Below are 22,775 nucleotides of genomic sequence, written 5' to 3'. Positions count from 1 at the left end.
TGCGGGTGACGTTGTCGCTCCTCCAGGCTCGAGTTGTTGAACATCGCGCGCTAATGGTTCGGCATAGGGTCGAAGAGGAATCCGGAGCCGGCGATACATGGGGCCGGCCAGACAGGAGTGGATGAAAGGGCGCGAGGAAAAAAATGAGCCAAGCCACTCAAAGTCGCCTAGGCTTTACGCGACAAAGGCCAGGATGGATTTCAACGACCAATCCTCTCCAACTCAACCCCAGTCTTGTTCCTAATCTGGATTGTCGGCAGGGACTCACAAACAAACCCGGCTCGATGCATTTCGAAACGCACCAGAGACGGGACCAGCCATTCTAGCATTGAAGGAGGCAAGACACGACGAGAAGTTACAGTTCAACCTGATGGAGCGAGCGCCTGGGGCAAGGTGAAGCGGCAGGTGGGGGAGGGACGCGGCGCCGGAGGCTGCGGCGCGTCCATCAGTCCTCCTCGTCACCGCCGGCAGCAACCGCCTGGGACTGGGCCTTGGCGGCCTTGGGGCCACCGGCGACCTTGCCAACGCCCTTTGCGGGTGCTTCCTCTTCCTCCTCGCCGCCCTCCTCCTCTTCCTCTTCTTCCTCCTCCTCCTCGCCTTCGCCTTCTTCCTCCTCGCCTTCACCTTCTTCCTCCTCGTCAAACTCTTCTTCCTCCTCGTCTTCAGCCTCCTCCTCCTCTCCGTCACCGTTCGCGGCGGTGCCGTTCTTGCGAGGCACTTCGCCCTCGGCGGCCGGTGCCGTCTTTAGCTTCTTCTTGGGAGGAGCTTGGTCTGGGGGTTCTGTCAGCGATGCCCGCGCCGGCGTGAAAGCGAGGGTTAACATCGACGATTCACGTCGACTCGGAGCAGTGTTGTCGCCCAAGGGTGGATGAGGTTGACCTCAGTTGAGGGAGATGGATGGTTGGGCTTACCTGGGACGCCATTGCCCTCTTCGTCCTCGCCTTCTTCACCCTCACCCTCCTCGTCGAAGTCCTCGTCCTCTTCATCATCGATCTCCTCTTCATCCTCCTCCTCATCTTCTACATATCTGTAGGCAAGGGGTCAGCAACTCGAGGTGCAGAGGAGCGAAGCCCAAGGCCAGGAACTTGGGTCGGATATGCGAAGCAGGCCATCGAATGGCAACGCGACACCTGCGGAGCAAACGCTCCGCGAAGGCTGATGGCAAGCGCATCGCCAGCAGGGGTTTGCGCCGCGGTGCGCCCGCATGCCATCGCGTTCTCGCGATTCCGGACGGCGTCGCATCATACAAACGACGAAAGGCACGATGTCGGGCGAGTTTTGCGACAGCTGGAAAGCTACTTACTCCTCTTCCTCCTCTTCGCCGCTGGGCAGGGAAACGAGCTCGTCCTCCTCATCCTGCTTTCTCTTGCGACCTGACATTGTGGGATGTGGCTTTGCAAAAGCGTCAATTGGTGACAGGAGGGATATCTGAGGGTGCAGGAGGGCAGATTTTGATGGCAGGTAGATGGGGAAGACCTGAGTAGAAAAGAAAGAGAGAAGGGGAGGAAGGCTGCCAGGAAGGGGGGGATCGGGGGGTGGTGGACGGGCAAAGGCTGGGAGCTCTAGCCAAGTGGTACGTACCTCCCCTTCCCCCCAGCGCAGGACTCCATGGAATCAGCGAGAGACAGAAGGGGGTGGGGAGGGGGGACGGGCGCTCGTCAGGCAGAGGGGAGTTGCGGAGAAACCGGAGCGGGGAGCTCTCGCCGCGCCTGCTGGGGCAGGGCTGGTGCACGCAGCATTGGAGAAGTTCAAGCCTTAGGCAGCCAGAGCGGGCCAGTGTACTGTATGCACTGTGCACAGTACACTCCATACCGAAGGGAACAGAGCTCGGCTGCTGCTGATGAGGTCAGGGGAGCTGCTCGGTGGGCGGGACTGACTGTGACGGTTGGCCCTTGCTGCAGGTCCGGGTAATCTCTGAGCTTCCAGTGGTCAGGCTTCCCAGTGGCCCACAAGCGACGAAGCTCACCCTGCCAGTCTTGGCAAACAGCAGCACGCAACACAGAATTTTGGGCCGTTTGCCCTGAAGGCCTCACCCAACTGGGCCAACCAGGACGCTCGCAACTGGAGCGTGTTGGCATGGGCGATGATGGTCCACGTTGGTTACGAGGACGCTCGAGGAAGAGGTCACGTGCAACATGAGGAATCGGCGTTCCGGCGAAACTTTGTGCCGCACCGGGGTGCTTCCAACCTGGAAGGTTCCATGGCTCTGCTGGGAGCGCCGACCGAGCGAGAGTGGGAGGCTCATGGCTGCTGCTGCACCATCCGTTGATCAAAGAGGTCGGGGAGAACGAGGTTATGCTGAATCGTCCGTTTCCTTTTCTAGGGAGCGTTTTTTGTGGTGTCTGCTGCCGCATGTGGTGGCGTGAACCGGTTTTGCTTCACCCATCCCTAGCTGTGCCACGGCGTCGTCTTGACAGCTCGTTCTGACGCGTCTGCAGCAGGCGATCGTTGAGCTGCGAAGCCAGGAGCTGAGACTGCGTGGCCCGCCGTCCAAGCATGGATGAGAGCGATGAGGCTGAACCTGGCCTCAACCTCTGCTAGTTCCGTTGTTCAGCAGGTGGCTACTGCATCAACTGGAGAATCTGGAAACGCTGAGTGCAAAGAATGTCGAACAAAGCTGGCGACTGCGACCGCCGGAGCCAACGGCTGAGATCGGTTTTGCATTTCCGTATTGTGCACGCCCGATCTTCCATACTCAAATCCCCCAAAGCCCGTTAGTGCGTGACCTCGGTGGGGCGGGCAAGCCAGCAAGTATGATTGGCTGGATGACCCAGTCAGAGGTCCTGTGGATGCTCAAAAGCAACTCAGCCAGGAGCTGTTAGTAAGTCCCGAGCTAACCAACAGACCTGGGCGCGCTATGAAGTAATACGGAAAATTTGGAAGCTTCCACACCAACAGGCAGGGCTGGAGGTTGCTTAAACGGGCATAGTTTCAGTTGCTCATCAACTGACCGGAAGCGTCTTCGTAAAATTGTCCATGTCTCCGTACGGCACAAAGAGTCTTCTCGTCTTATCGTGTGTTTCAAGCCAAGACAGCAGAACAACAGAGACATGAGGGAGGGCAATAGATGCTTTTTGCAACCAACCAAGCAGCAGCCCTGATGGCACGCGCCGTAGCCGTTTCTTTTACTCTCCAACATCAGAGGGTCCGAGTCGGTTGTTTGGCTGTGAAACATTCGAAGCCAGAAATGGCCTGCCACTTTTGCTTGAAGCTCCTGACAATGGCATTGGCTTTTTTCTTTTCTTGGGCCAATATGTGTGTGCCTGATGCGCCCGCCACCTTGTTGCAAGTTGTTGTTGCTTCTGCTCAGCCCATAACTCACGCGAGGTGGTCGTGCACTCCGTCATGCCCGTAGGCGCAGTTGCACAGACACTAATTCAGGAGCTGGCTGTCGCGGATGCTCGAACAGTTGCTTGTGGTCGTAATCCGCGTTACTCCTGTTAGGTGCGGAATACACCTGCAGCTGGTGTTCACAGCAGGTACCTTACATTACGGAATACTCCATACACTCAGGCACCTGCCTCGGTTGCTGCGCTGCGGCTTACTGGAGTACCTTACCTGTTGGGACTGTGACCATTGGAGCCAGCAACTGCCGGCAATCCCCAAATCCCTTCCGAGCGAGGCTCACCCGTCTTGATTTTCGGTTTTGATAGCAGATGAAGGCTCAATTCCAGCACCAAATCCCCTTCGCTTCGCAGCAATTCTATTTGCGTTTGTTTTTGCGACGTACGTCGGCCCGAGCGAGAGTGCTGTTGCAGCAGGCGGCAGTTCCTCCTGCATGACCGCATCGAGGGGAACGGCAGCCCAGGCGGCAACTCGCATGCCGTGCAATCAACCGAGAGGCCTGTGAGCGCAGCAATTTATCTGGCTGCAGGGGCATTCGATCGCACCGGCACTCGATTCTTGCCGCCTGTGCCTAAAACGGTTGGGGAGAGGCCTCGGACTGGTTGCTGGCTGTTGACAATGGCAATGCTGGGTCTGCAGCCAATCCTCATTTGAGAGGGGCAGTTGCTTCTACCTTTCTCGAGCGTATGACATTGGAACTTGGATTCCTCCCGTCGCCGTCCCTGGTATGCAGTTCGAAATCCCGCTGTGACCGTGGCACGACCGGGATCACAGGAACCCCGGGCCCTGCCTGGTCCACCCACTAACGTTAATTCCCAACATCCCAAGCAAGCGGGTCCAGTGTGCTGGGACTACGGCCGTGCTCATTTGGGCGCTGGTCGGGCCACGCCAGAGAAAAAATAACAATAAATTCGAGGCCGCGGCCCATGACCATTTCCACCGTTCGACGGCTCCTCCGCCAGCTCGGATAGCTCACCTCCTCTCGCCGCGGCGGCAGCAGCAATGCTGGACAAGCCCGACTCGGCGGACGACGCTGCTGGCGGCGGAGCTGCCTCTCCCGCCGAGCAGTACGGACACGGTTACGGATATCCTGGTCGACCTCCTCCGTACCTGACGCAGCGCGTGCCGGGGCCGTATGCACCAGCGCCGCCCAGCTTCCACTTCCAGTCGCGACCGCAGTGGCCGAGCGCCCGACCCTGGCCGAAACACAGCGCCGTTGATGCCGCGGATCTGGGTGCTTCCGATCACCCCCAGCTGGGCCGTCCGTTCCACCTCCAAACCCCCCCACCTGGCCCAATGGGTCCCTCGAGATCGCGCAGACCGGTGCTCGACCTGAAATCCGACGTACAAGTACCTCCAGACCTCATCTCGCCCCGCAGCGATTCGTTCTTCTACACCTCCCGGCCGGTCCGCCCCTGTCCGAGCCCGACCCCGACCATCTCGCATTTCCCGCCGGCACACAGGACGAGAGCCGAGTCGTCGCCCGCTCCCAAACCGCCCCGAACCGCTTTCCCTGGTCTGTCGTCGAACCCGTTCATTCCGGAGGCGGATGAGCCGGAGATGCCGCGTGCCGAGACCCGCCGGTTCCCTCTGCTCGGCCGACAGCATGAAGACGTAGCCCGCTCGTCTGAGACTTGCAACCTCGAGTCGCCTGCCCAGAGTCGCCAGACGACACCAACAGAACCCGCCATGGTGGTGGAAAACTTCTCGCGGCCGCGGAAGCCGAGTGTGAGGACGCAGCAATCAGACGGTGCTTTGTCGGGACGCGTTGCGGCACACCGCGTGCACGCCGAGCCGCACCTGTTGGACCAGCTGCCAACAAGCAACCCCCAACTCTCGGCTGACGTCCATGCAGCCCCAAATCCTTGGCCCGGAACCCGGCGTCTCTCTGGGTCTTCTTCTCACACATTCGGCCCCTTTTCCTCAATACCCCCCCGCCCAAGCAACGATCACTTAAATGCCGCGCCGGGAAGCGATTCCCCACGACTCCCCAACCCAGGTGCCCTCAACACTCCTGCCATTGCGAGGCAGCCGTCCACTCCCAACAACTACGCCGGTACTCCGACGCACCTTCAGGACGCTCCTCCGCGGTTCGCAAACGGCGACGAGCTTCGCGCCAGTTTCCGGTCGCAGCTAACATCGTCGACTGCGCAGGCGACTCTTTTCACTGCGCCTGGGACGGAAAGAAACAGCATCTTAACCAAGGCGAGCAGCATCACGGAGCAGTCGATAATCAATGGCTATGCTCGGAGGAGCTGGCGGGCGAATTCGGTGGACGACGGCCCCAGCCTGGAGGACGTGATGGGCATGTATGAGCGAGGCTTTAATGATTCGGATATCGAGAGCATCCGGCGCAGTATGAGGCTTACCGAGGAAGACGACATTCCCGAGGCCAACACCGACATCGAGACGCCGGAGGTGAAAGGTGGTTCACGACCGGCCAGCTGCTGCTCCGATGCGAGCGGGCTTCGGGCCAAGATGCTGGAGGCCATGAATGACACCCTGCCTACCGCCGGGGCCGTACCAATACCCGAGTCGCACCGCCCCGGAGCAAGGGAGTCAAGAACCAGGCGCTCGCTATTGCCCAGCTCGTTGCCAGATGACTTAGGCCTTGGACTCACAAAGGAACACATGGCGAGACGGGAGAATGCCGAGTCGGGTAGCATACAGAAGCACGATTCGGCCAAGATGTTGGACGGCGACGGCGAGGACGGCGTTGGCGAAGAGGACGGCGTTGGCGAAGACGACGACACCGCAGTTACGCAAGATGCAGCAGATGCTCGGTCTCCGTCGCCAGCCTCGCCAGCTCCGCCGACCTCGCCGACCGCGCCATCGCAAACGCCATCACCAACAGCGGACTTGGCTTCGCCGACCACCATCACGCCGGCATCCATGCCTTGCCTGCCGCAGGAACCTCCGGAGCAGCCGGGCAGTCGTGATCGGTACGGATTCCGGAAGGCGAGCGTTAACGTCACTCGCCAGGAGTATGATGCCTGGGATGCCACCTACAGCGAGTATCTGGCCCGGAGGCGCAAGAAGTGGGTTGCGTTCCTCAAGGACAACTCCCTCATGACGGACCGGCCGAACCGTTTCCCGCCTCGGAGCGCAAAGACGAAACGCTTCATCCGGAAGGGAATCCCGCCGGATTGGAGGGGAGCCGCCTGGTTTTATTACGCTGGCGGCCCGGCTATCTTGAGCAAGCATCATGGAGTCTATGAGCAGTTGGTGCGGCGGGCCGGTCTGGATCCCCACAAGCCAGGCAAGCTGCCTGATCAGACTGGGGAGGTGAAACCCCTGATTGCCGAAGACATCGAGAAAGACCTCTACAGGACTTTTCCCGACAATGTACGGTTCAAGCCGCCACCGCCGCCGCCCGGAGCGCCGCCGCCGACATCGCCGCCCCCAGAACCCGATATTATCACGTCCCTTCGACGTGTCTTGTACGCCTTCGCGCTTTATAACCCGCGCATCGGCTATTGCCAATCGCTAAATTTTCTCGCCGGCCTGCTTCTTCTCTTCGTCGAGACCGAAGAGCACGCATTCTGGCTTCTGAACGTCATTACCCGGGTCTACCTGCCCGGCACCCACGAAATGAGCCTGGAGGGTTCCAAAGTCGACCTGGGAGTGCTCATGGCCGCACTCAAGGAATCCATGCCGGGCGTGTGGAAACACATTGGCGGAGACGAGTTCGAAGCGGGCGGCAAGAAGGGCAGGACAAAACGGGGCCACAAGGCCGCGGCCCACGGCGGCAGCATCAGCGACCCCAACCGGCTCCCGGCCATCACGTTCTGCATGACCGCCTGGTTCATGTCGTGCTTCATCGGCACGCTGCCGATCGAGACGGTCCTCCGGGTCTGGGACGTCTTCTTCTACGAGGGCTCGCGCACGCTGTTCCGCATCGCGCTGACCATCTTCAAGCTGGGCGAGCGCGAGATCAAGGCGGTGCAGGACCCCATGGAGATGTTCGGCGTCGTGCAGAGCTTCCCGCGCCGCCTGCTCGACTGCAACACCCTCATGGAGACGTGCTACAAGCGCCGCAACGGCATCGGCCACCTCAGCCAGGCCTCGGTCGAGGAGAAGCGCCAGGAGCGCCGCGACGGCATCCGCCGCTGGAAGGCCGAGCAGGAGGCGGCCGCCAGCGACTCGAACAGCCCGCAGCCGGCCTCCCGGGGCCGGCTCGGCGTCGGACTCGACCTGGCTGCCGACCTGGACGAGGTCCGCCGCAAGGCCACCCTGTTTGGCCGCCGCAAGGACCGCGAGCAGGTCCGCGCCGCCGAGGTGGTGTAGAGTGCGCCCCGGCCGCCGTCGATTCTTGCTCAAGATCCTTAATTGCTTCGGAAAAGCAAGTCCTTCCTTTTTTTTCCTTTCTTTTTGTGGCACATCTATTATGCTTCTTGGCGCCAGTCCGCCTCCCCTTCAAGAGTCTATGGAGGACGGGCGGGTTGTGCGCGTCATGTAATTCTAATGTGTCCTTTTCTTACTATATTCTCCGGGAAACCCTTTCGATCTGGCGATAAAACTTTCCTTTCCTGAGCTTTATGTTGGTGGTGGTTTTTCGGGACATGGCATGCATTACAGCGTGGAGTCCACGTGGGCGGGAGATGGCGGGGATAAAAGAAAAAGGGCCTTCTGAGACTAGAGAGTTCTCTCTGTCAGTCTATTTCTCTTTTTTATGTCTGCAGGTCATCACAGCTGGATACAGAGCAGGGCACGGGCCTGAAGGGTCCAGGCAGTGCCCGCGACTTAAAAACGGCTTAGAAAAACCGCTAGATGAGCAATCAAAAGGAACTACTTGCCATTTCCCTTGTTGCGCATTCGATCGATGTGCTATCAACTGAGGACTGGAATTCATCGCTGCGCTGCAAAGTCTAAATAAAGACGAAGGAAGGGGCGCCTCGAGTCGCTAGACCGCCCGCGTCCCGCTAGTTTCCATCATAGGTCTTCAGTCGTCCAAGCAACTCCGTAAGACGAGCATCAATAATACCCTGAGGCATCTGTGCACCCTGGGGGAAGGAGGGGTTGCGATGTCCCGTCGCTGCCGCGCTAGTGCGTTCGCCGCAGGAGAGTCGCCGCGGTCCACAGCATCCGGCCGTGCGGTTCCGGCCTGCCGCGAAAACTGCGGGCGACCGGACGCGGGTTCGGGATGTACATGCACGGTGATCGCGGCAGCCTGGGCGGCGGCTGCCATCCGCAGCTGCGGCCGACCGCGCGCCACCTCGCCCACGCGTGGGCGGCGGATATTATCCTACGACCCGCTCGTGCCGGTATTCCCACTGCCACTGCCGCTGGATCCCTTCTTATTATCCCCCGCTTCCGCCGGCGCCGGCGCCGTCCCCGAGCCCTCGAACTTAACCGGCCCCTTCGCGTACCGCTGCACATAGCCGCGCGCGTTCTTGTCGAACTCGCGGCGGTCGTTCCGGAACTCGTCGGCGATGCGGGCCTCGAGCGGGTCCTCGGGCAGCGGCTCGACGAGCAGGCCGCGCACGGCCTCGAGCACGCTGGCCAGGCGCGTCGACGGCTTCCAGTTCTCGGGCTTGAGCAGGCCCAGGCAGATGTTGCCGAGGCTGTCGTTGGTCACGTTGGGGTGGTAGATGCGCGTGGCGAACGTCACCGTCGGCGCCTTGAACGGGTACTCGGCCGGCAGCGTCACGACCAGCCCGAACCGGCCGCCCTGGTAGACCGTGCCCTCCGGCCCCTCCAGCACCGCGTGCCACCGGTGCACGTCCGAGTCGTTGGGCAGGAAGACGGTGATGCCGGGCGGCGGCGAGGAGGTGCATTCTGCGAGTTCCTAGGGGGAGGAGGGAGAAAAGAGTTAGTTGGGGCAGGGTTGGTGGGAGGGGAAGGGGGGGTTCGACGGAGCGGCGGAATGAGACGAGTTGGCTTCGTGATGCACAGACCTTGGCGATGCGTTTTTGGGACGCCATTTTGTGAGCTTTCACCGGCGATCGATACCAATGTGACCCCAGGAAGAAGGATCACGGATCTGATGTTCTGATGCCCGGTTCTCAGAGGGAGGGTGATTGGTGGTTGACTTCTGACAACGGAAGCAGCTGGAAGCAGCCCAGAATGGCGGGGTGACGGCGCCTTTCTCTGGTCTGCGAAGGCCTGAAGGGCGGGATATGCTGGTGTGGCAGAGAGCCTCGGGAGAGGTCAAGATTATTATGCCACTCCGCGCGTCGGAACTTAGATCAGGTAGCAACGATACGTTCCAGGCACCAGACGTTTGATTCAAGGTGGTGGGCTGACTCGGGAAGGTGAGCCTGGCAGGGTGGGGTTCAGCTTGCAAGTGACGTACAGGTGGGGGGAAGCTCAAAGCTCGTGTTAGCGCTAAGGGGTGAGAATCACACAGTACAGTACAGTACGCATTCGCTAAAGTCACTCACTGTACGTGTGTTATTATTCTGCTCACCTCAAACATGGGCGTCTTTCCGCAAAGGCCAGTCTCATCCGACCATGATTGCTTGATGGGTTGACTGTCTCCTCTGTCTTCTAACCACCAACTCCGTTAAAGATCCATGAAGCCCGAACGCCCCCCATAGCCGCAGCGCCAAGAAGTTCACTGAGTTGTTGGAGCCTCCTTCACCAACCCCAGATTCATACCCCGTCCAAAGCAATATCATTGTACATGTATATACCATTTGCCCGTTATCCCTCGTCCTCATCGTCATCCTCGTCCTCGGTGCCCTCGGCCTTTTCCCCATTGGTGGGCTGTGGCAACCCCTCTCCAGTCTCACCCTCATCCCCTTCGCCATCGCCTTCCTCCTCATGCTCCTCTTCCTCTGTATCGTTCTCCCCAGCCTCGCGGACCTCCTCGCCGTCGTCGTCGCCGTCGCCGACCCCCTCACCCTCGCCCCCTTCCTCGGCCTCACTCTCCGTCTCTGCCGGGTCATCCTCGGTACTCTCCGTATCTGTCCCATCCTCGTCCCCATCCGCAGCCGCCTTCCCAACTCCCGCGTCCACACTTCTCCGCAAGTTAGGAAAGAGCAGCGTAGGCGGCGCATCGTCCTCATAATCCGCCGGCACGTCGCTCAGATCGCTCTCGTCGTCCGCCGAGTCGTGCACGCTGCCCGGCGGACTGGAGATCTCGCTGTCCTCGTCCCCGACCGCCGCCGCCGCCGCCGCCCGCCCAGCCTTCAAAACAGCCGTCCTTCCGCCCCCACGCTCGTCAACATCCTTCATCTCCACATCCTCCTCCCCCTGCTGCGACCCGCCTTCCACCTCCTCGTCTCCTTCCTCCTCCTCCTGCTCGCTCCCCTCGCTCCCCGCCCGCGCACCCCTTCCGCGCGCACTGCTGCTCATCGACCCGACCCTCGACCGGGTCTTCCCCGCCGGCACGCCGCCGCTCCCACCACCGCCGCCGGCGCCGCCCGCCGACCGCGGCGGCACCTCGGCCGCGCGCAGGACCGCTTGCACGACCTGCTCCGCTTTGCGCAGGATGTTGGGGCGCCTGATGCCCCCGGCGCGTGAGGCGCGCGGTGCGGTGTCGCCCGCGACCGAGTGCTTCTCGGATCTGTCCCTGTCGGGCTGCTCCGAGCCGGCGCGCAGCGGGGTGAGGAGGGAGGAGGACGAGGGGGTGTCCTTGTCGCGGGTGACGAGGGTGTGGAGCAATTTGGTTTTGAGGTCCGTTGCTGCAATCGCGGTTGCGGCCCAATCATCCGGGTTTGGTTCGCCGGGGCCTTCGGTTTCGGCGCCGGCGACGCTGGTTTGCGAGGGCTGCGAACCGGGGATGTCGGGCCTGACGTGCAGGTAGATGGACGAGTAGCAGTCCGTGATCAGATCGTCGATGGCGCCTGCTTTTGTCAGGTTGGCGTTGAGCTTCTTCAGCTCTACCGCTTCTTTCATGGCGTTGAGAGCGGCGTCGTGTTCTGCTGCGGCGGTGGTGGCCCATTCGGTAATTTTCTCGCCGACGACGTCGAACTCTTCAGGGCTGAGGCTCCTGAACACATCTTCCTCTGTCGCGACAATCTCGAATGACTGCCGGATGAGCTTGACGTAGGTCTTGACGCAGAACTGCCACAGTTCATTGAAGTGGTAGAAGTCGGCGCCCTTCTTTCGGATCCGGCGGAGCACAGCCTCGAGGTTGGCCCGGTCGTTCAGGATGTCCAGTAGGCCGACCATGAAACGAATGTACCGCTCCGTGTAGACGTGGTGCCGACCTGGCCGCTCGGCGTCGCACTTCCACACGTTCATCACCATCGTCTTCGTGAACATGCTGTCTCGCAGCACGGCGAAGGCGGCCTTGGCACTAGCCGGCTTGCCGTCATCCAAGGGCCACATGTCTTGGTTGAGCATGATGCGCGCGTGTCGCATGATGAGCCGATGCTGCCAGTTGGACTTGTCCTTGTCCCGCAGGAACCGTAGGCACCGGACCACGTACTTGTCCCACTCCTCGCTGCTATTCACGGTGACCCGCTCGCCACGGCCAGGGGCGTACGGTTGACGCTGTAGGATATCCGCCGCTTCTTGGGCATCAAGGTCACCCCGAGTGACGAGTTTGTGAACGACCGACAGGATCTTGTAGTGGGGCTCCAAGATTGGGTCTTGTCCGTGGCGCGGCTTCGGCAGTGAGGACACAACTTGGACGGTCTTCTCGAGAGCGTCGAGAACCGTCCGGACGGTCGGACGATGCAGCCGATTCTTCTCGTCCAGTTCTTCAGCGGGCTTTTGGTACATCTTCCAGAGACACTTGGCCACCATGTACGGATTCTTCCAGTCCTTGGGCTTGCCCGCCATGGCCTTGCGGAACAGGTGGGCTGCAAATTTCCAGACCTGGTAGTCCGTCATCTCGGGATGCACAATCCTATTGTAGGTGCCTGGCCCTTCGTGTTCAATGAAGAATCTGCTCTGGTCACCATGTTTGAACGGCTCCATCGCAAACGGCTCGCGGCTCGACGAGTACAGCCTCATCCCGAACTCGTGGTACATGTCGTACAGCGCCTCGTCGTCTTCCGCCCGTGCATAGGAATGGGACAGCGCCATGATGTAGCTGTGTATCGCGTTCCGCTGGATCTTCACGAGATCCGCGCGCTCCTTGTTCATCTTGTCGGCCGTCCAGAGGACGGACTCGTCCAGCTCGTAGTCGAAGCACTCGGCGAGTCGAAACCATGCGTCCCAGCGGTCCGGCGTGTACTGGAGCTGTAGCCGCAAGAAGGTGGCTCCGATGCGCAGGTCGTCGGTGGCGCCAGGCGTCTGCCGGCGGTTCAGGTCGACGCCCTTGAACTTGGTGAGCGCAATCATGCCCAACAGGAAGAACCATCCCTGCTTGGCCGGCGCACTCTCTGGCGTGTTGATGGTAACCGCGTCCAATTGCACCCTGCCGGACAGCGCCTGGTACAGATCCAGCGGGTGGATCGGCGCCTTGAGATACTCGGAATAGTTGCGGAGATTATGGGCCATCTGAGGACTCGACTTGGCCGACCCTATCGCCTGCTGCATCCGCTCGATGGTGGTCTTGAGGTCAGACTTGAGCAGATCCTTCATAGACATCCTGTTTGCCAGCATCGTGACCTTTTCAACCAGCTGCAGCGCCTGCCGCCTCTCCAGATTCTCCGGCTCGCAGCCGTGGTCCTGGACCTCCCATATGCCCACGCCGAGCTTCAGGCCGTGCAGATCGTAGAGGACCTGGCCGAGGTAGTCCTCCCAGTTCTCGACGTTCTTTTGCTTGAGAAGCTCCACGCGCATCATCTTGAGGAAGATCTTGTTGGAGGCCTTGCAGCATTTCCGGAGGCCCAGAACTTGATGCACCGCAGCCAAGTAGTCGGCCAAATCACTCTCGGGCTTGGGGAACCGCTCCGAGTGCTGGTTGAGACCAACTTTCAGCATGGTATACTGGAGCGACCAGGTCCGCACCTGCATCTCCTGTAGCCTGTTAAGGAAGGACCTCAGGGCTGAGCCGCTTGCCGGCGCAGGCCTCATCCCGATGCGTGCCTCGTCCTCGTACATGGCAGCTACGTGTAACATGCAGCTGATTTTCGCAAGCGCGGACATGCTCGACCTTAAGTGGTCCTCGTCGATGATGTCGAAGGAGCTGTTGTTGTTCAGGGCGAGGTGCAGCGATTGGATGATCAGGTCGTCCAGAGCTTTCAACAAGCTGATGAACAGGCCCCTCCTCGCTTCCTCGGGGGTGTGCGTGTAGTTGTCGGCTTCCAGGTCAGCGACGATGGTCTCGATACTGCGAAGGAAGCACGAAAATTGCTTGGTCGTATACTGGATGGTTCCGTAAGCCTCGCCGAGCCTTGACCACAGCAATAGCCGCATCTCCGTATTGCTGTTCCGAAGAAATTTCCAGAGGCCCGCCAGCTCCTGGCTGGCACACTCCGTGATGGGAAGCTTGCGGGGCTGGTCCGGGTCGCTACCAACGCCGTCGACCCCTTTTGGCTCGGAAGCGGTTGGTATGGTGATGTAGACGCCTTCGGGGTTTAGGACTGGTTCCAAGCTTTCAATCACCGACACTGGATCGTCCTTTTCTTCTTGAAACAACCCCAAAAAGAAGTCCATCGTCGTGAGCTTAGATATCTCGCGCTCGGCGGCTGCCGTCGAGATCTCGGGCATGACGGCGCAATTTGGAAGATTGATTTCGGCCCCGGCTGACCGGGCGAGGAAGTCGCGTAGACTATGCCAGCAGTTAAGAACATGGTCTCGGGGCGCGGCTTTGGTCATGGTGATGGATGTGACTGCGGCCCAGAGGAAGCGGACAGCAAGATCCTCGTCCGGTTCGGGGTCTCGGAGCCTGGTGATCTCAGCGGCTAGATCCATCCATCTGTCCATCTGCACTCGTGCCTGTTGCCTCGTACCCTGCTCGGCTGTGCTGTTTGAGTCCGTCGGCTGGTCGAGGATGTCTAGATGAAGCTCGAACATCATCTGTGCGAGCCCTGCTAGCTCGGTAAGTGCGGCCGAGGGCCGGCGGCTGCGGCAAAGCTCGAGGTCATGGACGAAGCCATCGTATATGCTTTCCTCGAGCTGTCTGATGACGTCCAACATGGCTGTTTTCAGCTGATCCGGCCATTTTCGGTCCATGTACGTCTTGGCCAAGGCTGTGAGGTACGCGTACCCAAGGTCGTGGATGGTATTCCAGCCTTGGTTGTTCCTGTCCACGAACTGCCTCAGGCCTCGAGAATCATCGAACGCAGGCGCCTCTTGGGCTCGCTGAGAGCCCGATTTTGCGTGCTCGAGGAAGGCGGAGAGGCTCAGTTGAGGAGGTTCCCTCTTGCTTAGGAGAACTGAGCCGATATCTTCGGTGAAATGGGTGATGCAATCCCGAAGGTCGATCGTGGCCGGGTTGAGAATTTTGCCCGTCCGATCATCCGACGCACACGAGTCGAGGACCTCAGCGATCCGTCCCAGAGTCAGCGGGTCGGTCACACCAAGATTCTCCAGGAGATCCTTGGTGGTTTGGAAGAGGTTCTGATCGGCGGCTTGCAAGGGCTGCAGCTGCGTCGCAAGAAACGTGGCCGAGTCCATGACGTCCTCGGCAGCCGCGTCTCTGCGTCTGGTCCGTTTGCTCCTCTTTACATCTGCAGCTTCCTCCTCCTGTGCGTCAGGAATGCCTGCAGCTGACTGCGAGCGTTTCCTGCTGGGTGGCATGGATGGGCTCGGATCTTTTGCCGCCTGATCATTCGTAGAGAGGGGCTCTGTCAATGCCGACTTTGGCTCCTCGGCGATGGCACCGCTGGCTTTCACCGCTTCGGCTCCTTGATCAGAAGGAGAAGAGGATTCGGGAGGTTGCAATTGCATGTCAACCTCCATTTGTACGTCCTCTTCGTCGCCTGGACCGGTCAGTTGAATCGAGATTGCCCGCCCTGGAAGGCCCTCCTCCGCAACAAGCCGTGCCATGGCCGCACCCAGCTCGGCCCAAGACAGTTTGGGCAGGGGGATGACAAGGCGTGGGCTTTCGATTTCCGCTGTGTGTAGCCTCGGGACGGCCAGGGAGCGGGTGGGATTCGGCAAAAACGGCATCGGGTCTGCGAATCGCGAGAGATACAGCGGTAGCTCCTTTTCCACAAAGGGACCCATGATGGGGTGACTCAGTGCCATAGAATCGCCCAAGATCTCCAGGTGTTGCTTGAGCTGCACACCGGCGAAACCTTCCGCCAACGACGGAGGCTCAACTTCATCGACGGCGGGGTCGTCGTCCAGCTCTATGGCAGCCTCCAAGCTGTATCGGCTGATTCTGGCGCTCCTGAGGAATGCGGCAACCCGCGCGGTTTTCCTCCACAGCTCGGCGTCTGAGGGATCGCGATCCAAGGCAGCACAGAAGTCGTCCAAGGCTCTCCGGGCGTCCTGCTCCACGGCGGCGTCTGCAAAGAAGGCTTCCTTGTTTGACGGCACCGCGCTAGCCTTGTGTTTGATGCGATCCATCACAAATTGGCCATGGTTCTTATACGACAGAAAGAGAGCTTGCGGCAGGCTGCTGCCGATTCCATCCACGTCAGCGCCAACGACCGGCAGACCCTGGGCAAACGCGGGCTCGGCGGCGAGGGCGCCGTCTTGCCCTGCTTCGGCACGCTCATAATCGGTCTTGCTCTCCGGATATTTGAAGATTTCGGACTTGAAGAGCGCATCGAAGGCATCGGCGGCCTGGTCGAAGAAGCGTGGACCTTGCGCATGGAGCTTGAGGGCCGTGTGGAACAGTCTCAAAGCATCGTCGACCTAGGAGGGCGCGTCAGCGGCAGGTATTGCACAACCAAGCAACAACTGCGGAAGACGCACCTGGAGCTCCTTGGTGGTGTCGATCTCCTCGTCGACGTTGTCTTCGGGCTCGACGTTGATGGCCGAGAAAGCCTGCAGTGAAATTGGGTCAGTGACTGCCACAGCCGATGCAGGACACAACACACCGTACCATCTTGTCGCAAGCCACCTGGGGCGTAGCATATGTTTTGGAAGTGTCAGAGAGCGAGAGTGGAAAGAGGCCCAACAGTGAACGGTTCGAGAACGTCGCTGGCGCGAATGACCGTTTCCGTTTCGAGAGCCAGATGCAGGACGAGGCGCGGATGCGCGGGTGACGCGACTGCCAAGCCGAGGTGCCGAGTATGGGACTACGGATTCGCTATTGGAGTGTCGACATGAATCAATTACGATGGAACTGTAATTAACGCTATCGCAGAGGCACCGATTGAGGTGCTGTGGCCTGAGCTCCAATGCGTTTCTGGCACACGGTTCCCAATCTTGACATGAATGAGACGCCAAGACCCAAGCTTAGAGGTGCCTCCATAAACTGGAAGGTACAGAGGTACAGAGGTACCCTAGGTACGGTACCGTGCGCCACGCAGGAGCAAACTGTTATGGCAACTGGAACTTGAACAGCAACCGACCAACAGCTGTAAAAGCTCCAGGCAAGCCGTGACATCCCTCGAAATTGACAGGGACAAACTCGTGCAGCGAAGTTCCGGTCATCACTCCATCCCATACACGCACCGATGTATTGCCGCTAGCAGCTGTTGACCTGCCTTACCCCATCTGGTTGTCGTCGTCTTCGAAGATTGCGTCCCCCAGCGCCGAGAAGATCGTCCTGCACCGCCCAAGCGTCGCGGCGGCTCCCTTAGTCCGTCGCCATGGTTGCGCCCGCCGTGCCTGAGTCTGTACCCACGGTCGTCCTCCGTTTGCGGTCCGCTGAACTAATGCGTGTTTACGCAGACTAACGGAGGAGGTTCTCCATGAAGCAATCGACGCCCGTACCGAGTCCCTCGTGTCGCTTCGCGAGCTTGGCCCGCCTGACCTCGTGCATCTCGTGAAGCAGCCGCTGCGAAGTGGCGGGAAGACAGTTAGTGCTCGGCAAGAGGGTTTTCCTTCCTCTGTAATCCGCTGACATCGACTTCGCTCAGCTAGGAGTCTACCACCATGTCACCGGCGTGGATGCTTCGTCATCTGCGAGTCTCGCTGCCTACATCAACACGCTAGCCAACAAAGAGTTCGGCCCGTCGGCGACTACCAAGACGCTCGAGGGCACATACTGGTAACGATCCCGCTTTCAAACTGGCACGCACTTGGCAATTGACATGCTCGCAGCTGCTACAATGCCTTCTCACGAGTCGACATGCGCGTCCATGCGCCGTTCCCCGGATCCGTCGAGAGCTACTGCGTCGACGAGCGAGGCGAGAAACGCAAGGCGACTGACGAGCTCTGGCTGGAAACATATCTGTGTAGCGTCCTGCGCGCCTACTCCTATGCCGACGACGGAACAGGCGACACTATCCGGAAGATCATTGGTGTTAGACGGTTTAACCCAGTGACGAACACCGAGACCGAGCACCGCTTCCTCAGCGCGGCTGAGCAGCTCTTCCTTAGGGGTAAGGCGTCGACGCTGGGAGTGACGTGCGGAGCAAGGGCGTTAACATGCTTAGGTTGGCAACTTGGATCGGACTCGGTCGTGCAGGTCCCGAATCTGGTTTCGAATCATCTCACCAGCGGCCTGCTAAAGTACTTCCATACCACTGGCCGTTACACCTCTGGTATCAACCTCTTTGAAAAATTGCGGGCGCAACACGTCGAAGTGGCGTCTCTCCTTGCGAAGGTCCTGTTCATGGGCAATGAAGAAGTGCAGGGGATACGTGTCCTCTACGAGGCTCTGAAGCAGTTGCCGATGGACTACGTGATGCTCGACACGCAGGCAGAATTCCTGCTGAAGAAGGCTCAGACCGCGGCGACACCAGAGCAAAAAGAGGAGAGATTACGGATGGCCCTCAGCTGCGCGGATCGCAGTACCATCGCAGCTCCTAGTGAGTTCGGGACATGGGCCAGGTTGGCTGAGGTGTACGTGGCCATGGAGGACTGGGAGAATGCCCTCACCACTCTCAACTCGTGCCCCATGTTCACCTACCAGGACAAGGACGCCCCAGTGATGCCGGAACCAAGAGACATTCATCTCCCGACCCTGCCCGAGACAAGACTGGACGAGATCGACAGCGAGCCCGAGTCGCGATACTCCGAGCAGGTTGATCCGAGCCTGCTGAACTTGCGCGCGGCCGCGTACCGCGGTACCTTTAAGCATGCGTACAACATCCTGACGGAGATGACGGCCAAGATCGGCTGGGATCAGCTGCTGAAGATCCGGAGCAATGTCTTCGTCATGGAAGACGAGTACCGCGAGAAGCAGGAGTCGGCGACTTATCCGAAGAATCGTAATGCGAGCACCGACGCCCTGCGCGGAACCCCAGACCCTACCACTAATGGCGGTAGTGCTTCCGAGGCCGGGGATGATGAGGGGAAGGAGGAGAAGGAGGAGGATGAGGAGGCTGAGAAGGCCAAGGAGGCCGAGGAGGAGAAGGTGTCAAAGGAGGCAGACAGTGGATCCGCCGCGCAAACGCTTGCCCCTAACGGGCGTGCCGAAGACATTGAGAGGCCCTCCAGCGCGGTCGATCCAGACGAGGTCAAGAAGGGCGACGACAGCGTAAGTCGACCAGCTGTTACCTCTTCTCCCTTCCTTACCGTGCGTCTCTAATCATCCGAACAGGGCCCCAAAGACGACCACTTCTCGCGCCTCAACAACAAGCGGCTCTGCGAGCGCTGGCTCGACAGCCTCTTCATGGTCCTCTACGAGGACCTGCGCGTCTACACGATCTGGCGCACGCAGATGGCGCAGTACCGGGCGCAGAGCATGCAGTACAAGAAGTCGGCCGAGGAGTGGGAGATCCTGGGCAGCCTGGCCGAGCGGCTGCAGCACGTGGACGAGGCGGTCGAGGCGTACCGCGCGTGCCTGGCGCAGCGCTTCAGCCCCAAGGCGCTGGCCGGCATCCTCAAGGTGTTTGAGAAGACCAAGGGCAGCACGCGCGACACCGTCGCCGCCACCATCCGCCTCGTCACCTGGCAGTACCGCTGGTACAGCGAGTTCTCGCCCGAGCTGCTGCACACCGTCCGCATGCTCATCGAGGACGAGGGCGCCGTCAAGATCCGCAGCATCATCCAGGCCACCAACCTGCCGCAGTCGGTGCTGGACCTGACGCACCACTACGCCGCGCTCTGTGCCACGTTTAGGAGCAGCGGGACGGATGGTTAGGCGGGGAAGTGGAAAGTTCAGAGAGAAGCGAGCTCTTAGAGAAAGCGGTGAAGCGACGAGGGGAAGTCTGATTTCTGTTCGTGTTAGAAGCTAGGTTTGGTGGAATGGACACGGTGTCGCGGCGGTCTGGGGGCGTCGGATGTTGTTGTAATTGGGGAGCGTGTCTCGTTATACCGTTTCGATGACCCGGTGTGGAAAACTAGACCATTTCTTGCGAATGCCATTCGATTAATTGCGGCTCAACGCTACACAAGGTCCACAGTCCAGGATAATGTTTACCCCCTGAAAAGAAAAAAGGGGCGTCACCCCGACATCACGTTCTTGCGGGGTTCCATCAGTAAGCAACCACCCTAAACACAGTAGTTTGAGTCATCCGGTGTGGAAGTCCACGCAGATAGCCCCTTTGAGCACTCCACTTCTGGATGTTTGCCGCGCCTATCGGACCGCGACGCCGTATCTTCGGACCGGGATAAGAATGTTTCGGGCCGCCCTGTCAAGCGGTGCGCTGCGGAGATCCCCGCTTGCATCCAGTGCTAAGGGGTTACCTTGGTGGCTAAGTGGGTTGTCCGGGTGCGGCGACGCGAGGCACGATGCGGGGTTTAAACGCCAATAACGTCATCTGCTCTGGTTGATCGAAGGCGGTGGAAGACCCGGTGATATGGTACCCCGCCTCTGGCACCTCGAGTCTACCGAGATATAATTGTCTCGCATCCCCATTGCGTTGTGTACAACGAGCACACAGCGAGCAACGAGCAAAAGGCAAACACCATGGCCGAGATCAAGAACACCGCGTGAGCGACCCCGCACAGCCGGACCCTCCTCTACCCCTCACACACTAACGGCGGCCCCCAGCAAGACCTTCAAGCTCAACACGGGCGACTCGATCCCCGCGATCGGGCTCGGCACATGGCAGTCGCGGCCCGGTGAGGTCGAGAAGGCCGTCGAAGCCGCCCTGCGGGCAGGCTACCGGCACATCGACACTGCCTTCGCCTATGGCAACGAGAAGGAGGTTGGCGAGGGCATCCGGGCGTCGGGCGTGCCGCGCGAGGAGATCTTCCTGACTACCAAGCTGGACAACCCGTGGCACAAGCGGTCCGCGGAAGCGCTGGACCTCTCGCTGGCCAACCTCGGCACGAGCTACGTCGACCTGTACCTGATGCACTGGCCGTCGAGCACAGACCCGTCGGACCTCAAGAAGCACTATCCCGACTGGGACTTCGTGGATACGTGGCGGGAGATGCAGAAGTTGGTCGGGACAGGCAAGGTGAAGAACATCGGCGTGAGCAACTTCGGCATCAAGAACTTGGAGAGATTGCTCAACGACCCGAGCTGCAAGGTACGTCAGCCAGGCTGGGTCCAGGATGGGTAAACACGGACATGGGTGCTGACCATATGCAGATCGTCCCGGCCGTCAACCAGATCGAGCTCCACCCGAGCAATCCGTCGCCGAAGCTCGTCGCGTACTGCGCCTCTAAGGGCATCCACGCCTCCGGCTACTCCCCGCTCGGCAGCAGCGACTCGCCGCTGTACAGGAACGAGACGATCGCGTCCATCGCAAAGGCCAAGAACCGCAGTGTGCAGCAGGTCCTCCTCCTGTGGGGCATTAAGAAGGGCTGGTCCGTTCTGCCCAAGAGTGTTAATCCCGACCGGGTCAAGGCCAACTTCGACCTGGACGGGTGGGATTTGACCGATGAAGAGATGGCCAAGATCGATGCGATCCCGGATCGGTTCAAGGTCTGCGGCGACGGGTGGCTGCCGGTCAAGGTGTTCTTTGGGGATGATGAGTGATCCGAAGGCTTATCGCAATTCTGTTCCAGTTAGACAATCCACGTAGTACAGGAAACACTCGGACCACACGTACCGATGGGCGTCTGAAATGGCGAGCGCGCGTCGCCCTCGTGAATCGTGCGAATTCCCCCCTCCCCTCCCCCCTCCCCCACACTGAAGGGCCACTTTCCGTAGCGCTCAACGCACATCTAAAGCACCACACTCATGATGCCCGATTTGATCCACCTGCTACAACTTCGCACAACCCTCCTCATCCGCCCTCAGCACCTCCGCGATCGCGACCCTCACGCGCTGCGCCAACTCGGCCGCCTCCTCCTCATCCAACTCATCCCGCTGGCCGCGCCCAAACATGGTGGCCGTGAACCGCTCGCTGCGCTGATCGCGCAGCTCCGGCCGCGGGATGACGTGGAAATGCATGTGCGGCACGACCTGCGCGGCGGCGGCGCCGTTGTTCTGCACCACGTTCCAGTCGCCGACGCCCGTCGCGCGGACGACCGCGGCCGACACGACGCGCAGGTAGCGGCCCAGCTCGGCGGCCTCGGCCGGCGCCGCGTCGGTCAGCTTGGGCCGGTGCGGCCGCGGGCAGAGCAGGATGTGTCCGGCCGCGAGCGGCATGATGTCGAGGAAGCCGATGAGGTGCGGGGTCGAGAGGATGATGAACGTGGACGGCTGCGGAAAGGTCAGGGACGGGTTGAGCTCGGCGGAGGACGGGGGCGGCGGCGCGGCCGGGTTGTAGGGCGGGAAGACGGCCGAGATGTGGCAGAAGGGGCAGATGGCGTCGTCTGGGCCGGCGGATGACGCGCGGTCGAAGTCGGGGGACGGGACTGGCGGGAGCGAGGAGTCGGACGTTTTGGGCGCCATCCTGGTTCGTGATTGCGAAGCGAGAGTGGAAAGAATTCTTCTTGGAGGAGGGACGTCGCTCACAAAATGCGAAGTTGAAGCTTGAGACACTGAGTGAAACGTTTGTTGAGGTAAAAGAGTGTGTGGTTTGGCATAACGCAACGTAACCAGCCAGCCGTACCTTCCACAACCTATCAATTGCAAGGTCGCTTGCCTGCCGCATCGCGACCCCGGCTCGGCACCCCTGGCGCGAAGGCACGTGGTGCATCAGAGCCGCGACCCACATTCTGCCGCCTCCGGCCGCCCTATTTTTCTGCCGCCTCTGAGCCCCGCGCATTGATTGCTCAGCGTCGAGCGCTCACGACGAAGAAACCAGCGTTAACTATCCCATCGCAAATCCATCCATCACCCGCCGCAAACCCGCCAGCTTCCATCAACCAGGCCGCCCACCCGTTCGCTCGCACCCCGCATTTTGCCACACGCCAACACCTTCCCAAGTATCATACATCTAGGCAGCCGAGACCCATCCCACGATGTCGCGCGAGCAGTACCAAGTGCCGACCAGCTCCGGCACCGGCGCAGCCGCCGGCGGCGCGAGTTCTTCCTACAACGTGCCCGGCGCCGCGCGCGACTACGCCGGCGAGAGCGGCGGCGGCGTCATGTACTACCTGTGCGGCGACTGCGCCGTGCGCGTGCCGCTGGAGAAGGGCGCGCCGATCCGCTGCCAGAAGTGCGGCGCGCGCGTGCTCTACAAGGAGCGCACCAAGAGGTGAGACAGGCCCCGGCCGGCCGGCCGGCCGCACGCTGGTGA

General features: G+C 60.5%; 8 protein-coding genes across 8 annotated transcripts; 4 read left to right on the top strand and 4 right to left on the bottom strand.

Moving 5' to 3' along the window:
• Window positions 1-272: 272 nt before the first annotated feature.
• Window positions 273-1,564, bottom strand: THITE_2114589 (uncharacterized protein). The gene is made up of 3 exons (XM_003652758.1): window positions 1,304-1,564; window positions 912-1,027; window positions 273-780 (listed from the first exon to the last, which is right to left on the bottom strand). Exons 1-3 carry the CDS (start codon window positions 1,378-1,380, stop codon window positions 446-448), a joined length of 528 nt encoding a protein of 175 aa, XP_003652806.1. The 5' UTR covers window positions 1,381-1,564; the 3' UTR covers window positions 273-445.
• Window positions 1,565-4,199: 2,635 nt separating this feature from the next.
• On the top strand, window positions 4,200-7,817 carry THITE_2114584 (uncharacterized protein). Its single transcript, XM_003652757.1, has one exon. It carries the CDS (start codon window positions 4,348-4,350, stop codon window positions 7,630-7,632), a length of 3,285 nt encoding a protein of 1,094 aa, XP_003652805.1. The 5' UTR covers window positions 4,200-4,347; the 3' UTR covers window positions 7,633-7,817.
• A 525-nt stretch (window positions 7,818-8,342) lies between these two features.
• On the bottom strand, window positions 8,343-9,647 carry THITE_2114583 (uncharacterized protein). Its single transcript, XM_003652756.1, has 2 exons — window positions 9,243-9,647; window positions 8,343-9,133 (listed from the first exon to the last, which is right to left on the bottom strand). Exons 1-2 carry the CDS (start codon window positions 9,267-9,269, stop codon window positions 8,591-8,593), a joined length of 570 nt encoding a protein of 189 aa, XP_003652804.1. The 5' UTR covers window positions 9,270-9,647; the 3' UTR covers window positions 8,343-8,590.
• Window positions 9,648-9,990: 343 nt separating this feature from the next.
• On the bottom strand, window positions 9,991-16,186 carry THITE_110621 (uncharacterized protein; the record flags this gene model as incomplete). The annotated part of the gene is made up of 3 exons (XM_003652755.1): window positions 9,991-15,993; window positions 16,054-16,125; window positions 16,184-16,186. 3 exons carry the CDS (start codon window positions 16,184-16,186, stop codon window positions 9,991-9,993), a joined length of 6,078 nt encoding a protein of 2,025 aa, XP_003652803.1.
• A 435-nt stretch (window positions 16,187-16,621) lies between these two features.
• THITE_2114578 (uncharacterized protein) lies at window positions 16,622-19,720 on the top strand. The gene is made up of 6 exons (XM_003652754.1): window positions 16,622-16,918; window positions 16,978-17,104; window positions 17,166-17,296; window positions 17,350-17,630; window positions 17,685-18,730; window positions 18,794-19,720. Exons 1-6 carry the CDS (start codon window positions 16,896-16,898, stop codon window positions 19,334-19,336), a joined length of 2,151 nt encoding a protein of 716 aa, XP_003652802.1. The 5' UTR covers window positions 16,622-16,895; the 3' UTR covers window positions 19,337-19,720.
• A 208-nt stretch (window positions 19,721-19,928) lies between these two features.
• Window positions 19,929-21,176, top strand: THITE_125923 (uncharacterized protein). Its single transcript, XM_003652753.1, has 3 exons — window positions 19,929-20,127; window positions 20,189-20,672; window positions 20,735-21,176. Exons 1-3 carry the CDS (start codon window positions 20,105-20,107, stop codon window positions 21,122-21,124), a joined length of 897 nt encoding a protein of 298 aa, XP_003652801.1. The 5' UTR covers window positions 19,929-20,104; the 3' UTR covers window positions 21,125-21,176.
• A 137-nt stretch (window positions 21,177-21,313) lies between these two features.
• Window positions 21,314-22,184, bottom strand: THITE_2114572 (uncharacterized protein). Its single transcript, XM_003652752.1, has one exon. It carries the CDS (start codon window positions 21,983-21,985, stop codon window positions 21,353-21,355), a length of 633 nt encoding a protein of 210 aa, XP_003652800.1. The 5' UTR covers window positions 21,986-22,184; the 3' UTR covers window positions 21,314-21,352.
• A 49-nt stretch (window positions 22,185-22,233) lies between these two features.
• On the top strand, window positions 22,234-22,738 carry THITE_2114571 (uncharacterized protein; the record flags this gene model as incomplete). Its single annotated transcript, XM_003652751.1, has 1 exon — window positions 22,234-22,738. The coding sequence occupies exon 1, from the start codon at window positions 22,498-22,500 to the stop codon at window positions 22,735-22,737; it is 240 nt and encodes a 79-aa protein (XP_003652799.1). The 5' UTR covers window positions 22,234-22,497.
• Window positions 22,739-22,775: the final 37 nt, after the last annotated feature.

Source organism: Thermothielavioides terrestris, chromosome 2 (assembly GCF_000226115.1).
Source record: "Thermothielavioides terrestris NRRL 8126 chromosome 2, complete sequence".
In the NCBI taxonomy this organism is placed as follows: domain Eukaryota; kingdom Fungi; phylum Ascomycota; class Sordariomycetes; order Sordariales; family Chaetomiaceae; genus Thermothielavioides; species Thermothielavioides terrestris.
The sequence above is the reverse complement of the archived record's forward strand: the minus strand, read 5'-3'. Positions and strand labels throughout refer to the sequence as shown.

What these genes read in the sequence shown, in the direction of transcription:
- THITE_2114589 (XM_003652758.1), bottom strand. Translation starts at nt 1,380, where the DNA reads ATGTCAGGTCGCAAGAGAAAGCAGGATGAGGAGGACGAGCTCGTTTCC. An exon ending in GGCGAAGAGGAGGAAGAGGA is followed by an intron (nt 1,028 to 1,303) that starts GTAAGTAGCTTT and finishes CCTTGCCTACAG; the next exon opens with ATATGTAGAAGATGAGGAGG. An exon ending in AGAGGGCAATGGCGTCCCAG is followed by an intron (nt 781 to 911) that starts GTAAGCCCAACC and finishes CATCGCTGACAG; the next exon opens with AACCCCCAGACCAAGCTCCT.
- THITE_2114584 (XM_003652757.1), top strand. Translation starts at nt 4,348, where the DNA reads ATGCTGGACAAGCCCGACTCGGCGGACGACGCTGCTGGCGGCGGAGCT.
- THITE_2114583 (XM_003652756.1), bottom strand. Translation starts at nt 9,269, where the DNA reads ATGGCGTCCCAAAAACGCATCGCCAAG. An exon ending in CCCAAAAACGCATCGCCAAG is followed by an intron (nt 9,134 to 9,242) that starts GTCTGTGCATCA and finishes TCCTCCCCCTAG; the next exon opens with GAACTCGCAGAATGCACCTC.
- THITE_2114578 (XM_003652754.1), top strand. Translation starts at nt 16,896, where the DNA reads ATGGTTGCGCCCGCCGTGCCTGA. An exon ending in TGCGAAGTGGCGGGAAGACA is followed by an intron (nt 17,105 to 17,165) that starts GTTAGTGCTCGG and finishes GACTTCGCTCAG; the next exon opens with CTAGGAGTCTACCACCATGT. An exon ending in ACGCTCGAGGGCACATACTG is followed by an intron (nt 17,297 to 17,349) that starts GTAACGATCCCG and finishes ACATGCTCGCAG; the next exon opens with CTGCTACAATGCCTTCTCAC.
- THITE_125923 (XM_003652753.1), top strand. Translation starts at nt 20,105, where the DNA reads ATGGCCGAGATCAAGAACACCGC. An exon ending in GCCGAGATCAAGAACACCGC is followed by an intron (nt 20,128 to 20,188) that starts GTGAGCGACCCC and finishes GGCGGCCCCCAG; the next exon opens with CAAGACCTTCAAGCTCAACA. An exon ending in TCAACGACCCGAGCTGCAAG is followed by an intron (nt 20,673 to 20,734) that starts GTACGTCAGCCA and finishes GACCATATGCAG; the next exon opens with ATCGTCCCGGCCGTCAACCA.
- THITE_2114572 (XM_003652752.1), bottom strand. Translation starts at nt 21,985, where the DNA reads ATGGCGCCCAAAACGTCCGACTCCTCGCTCCCGCCAGTCCCGTCCCCC.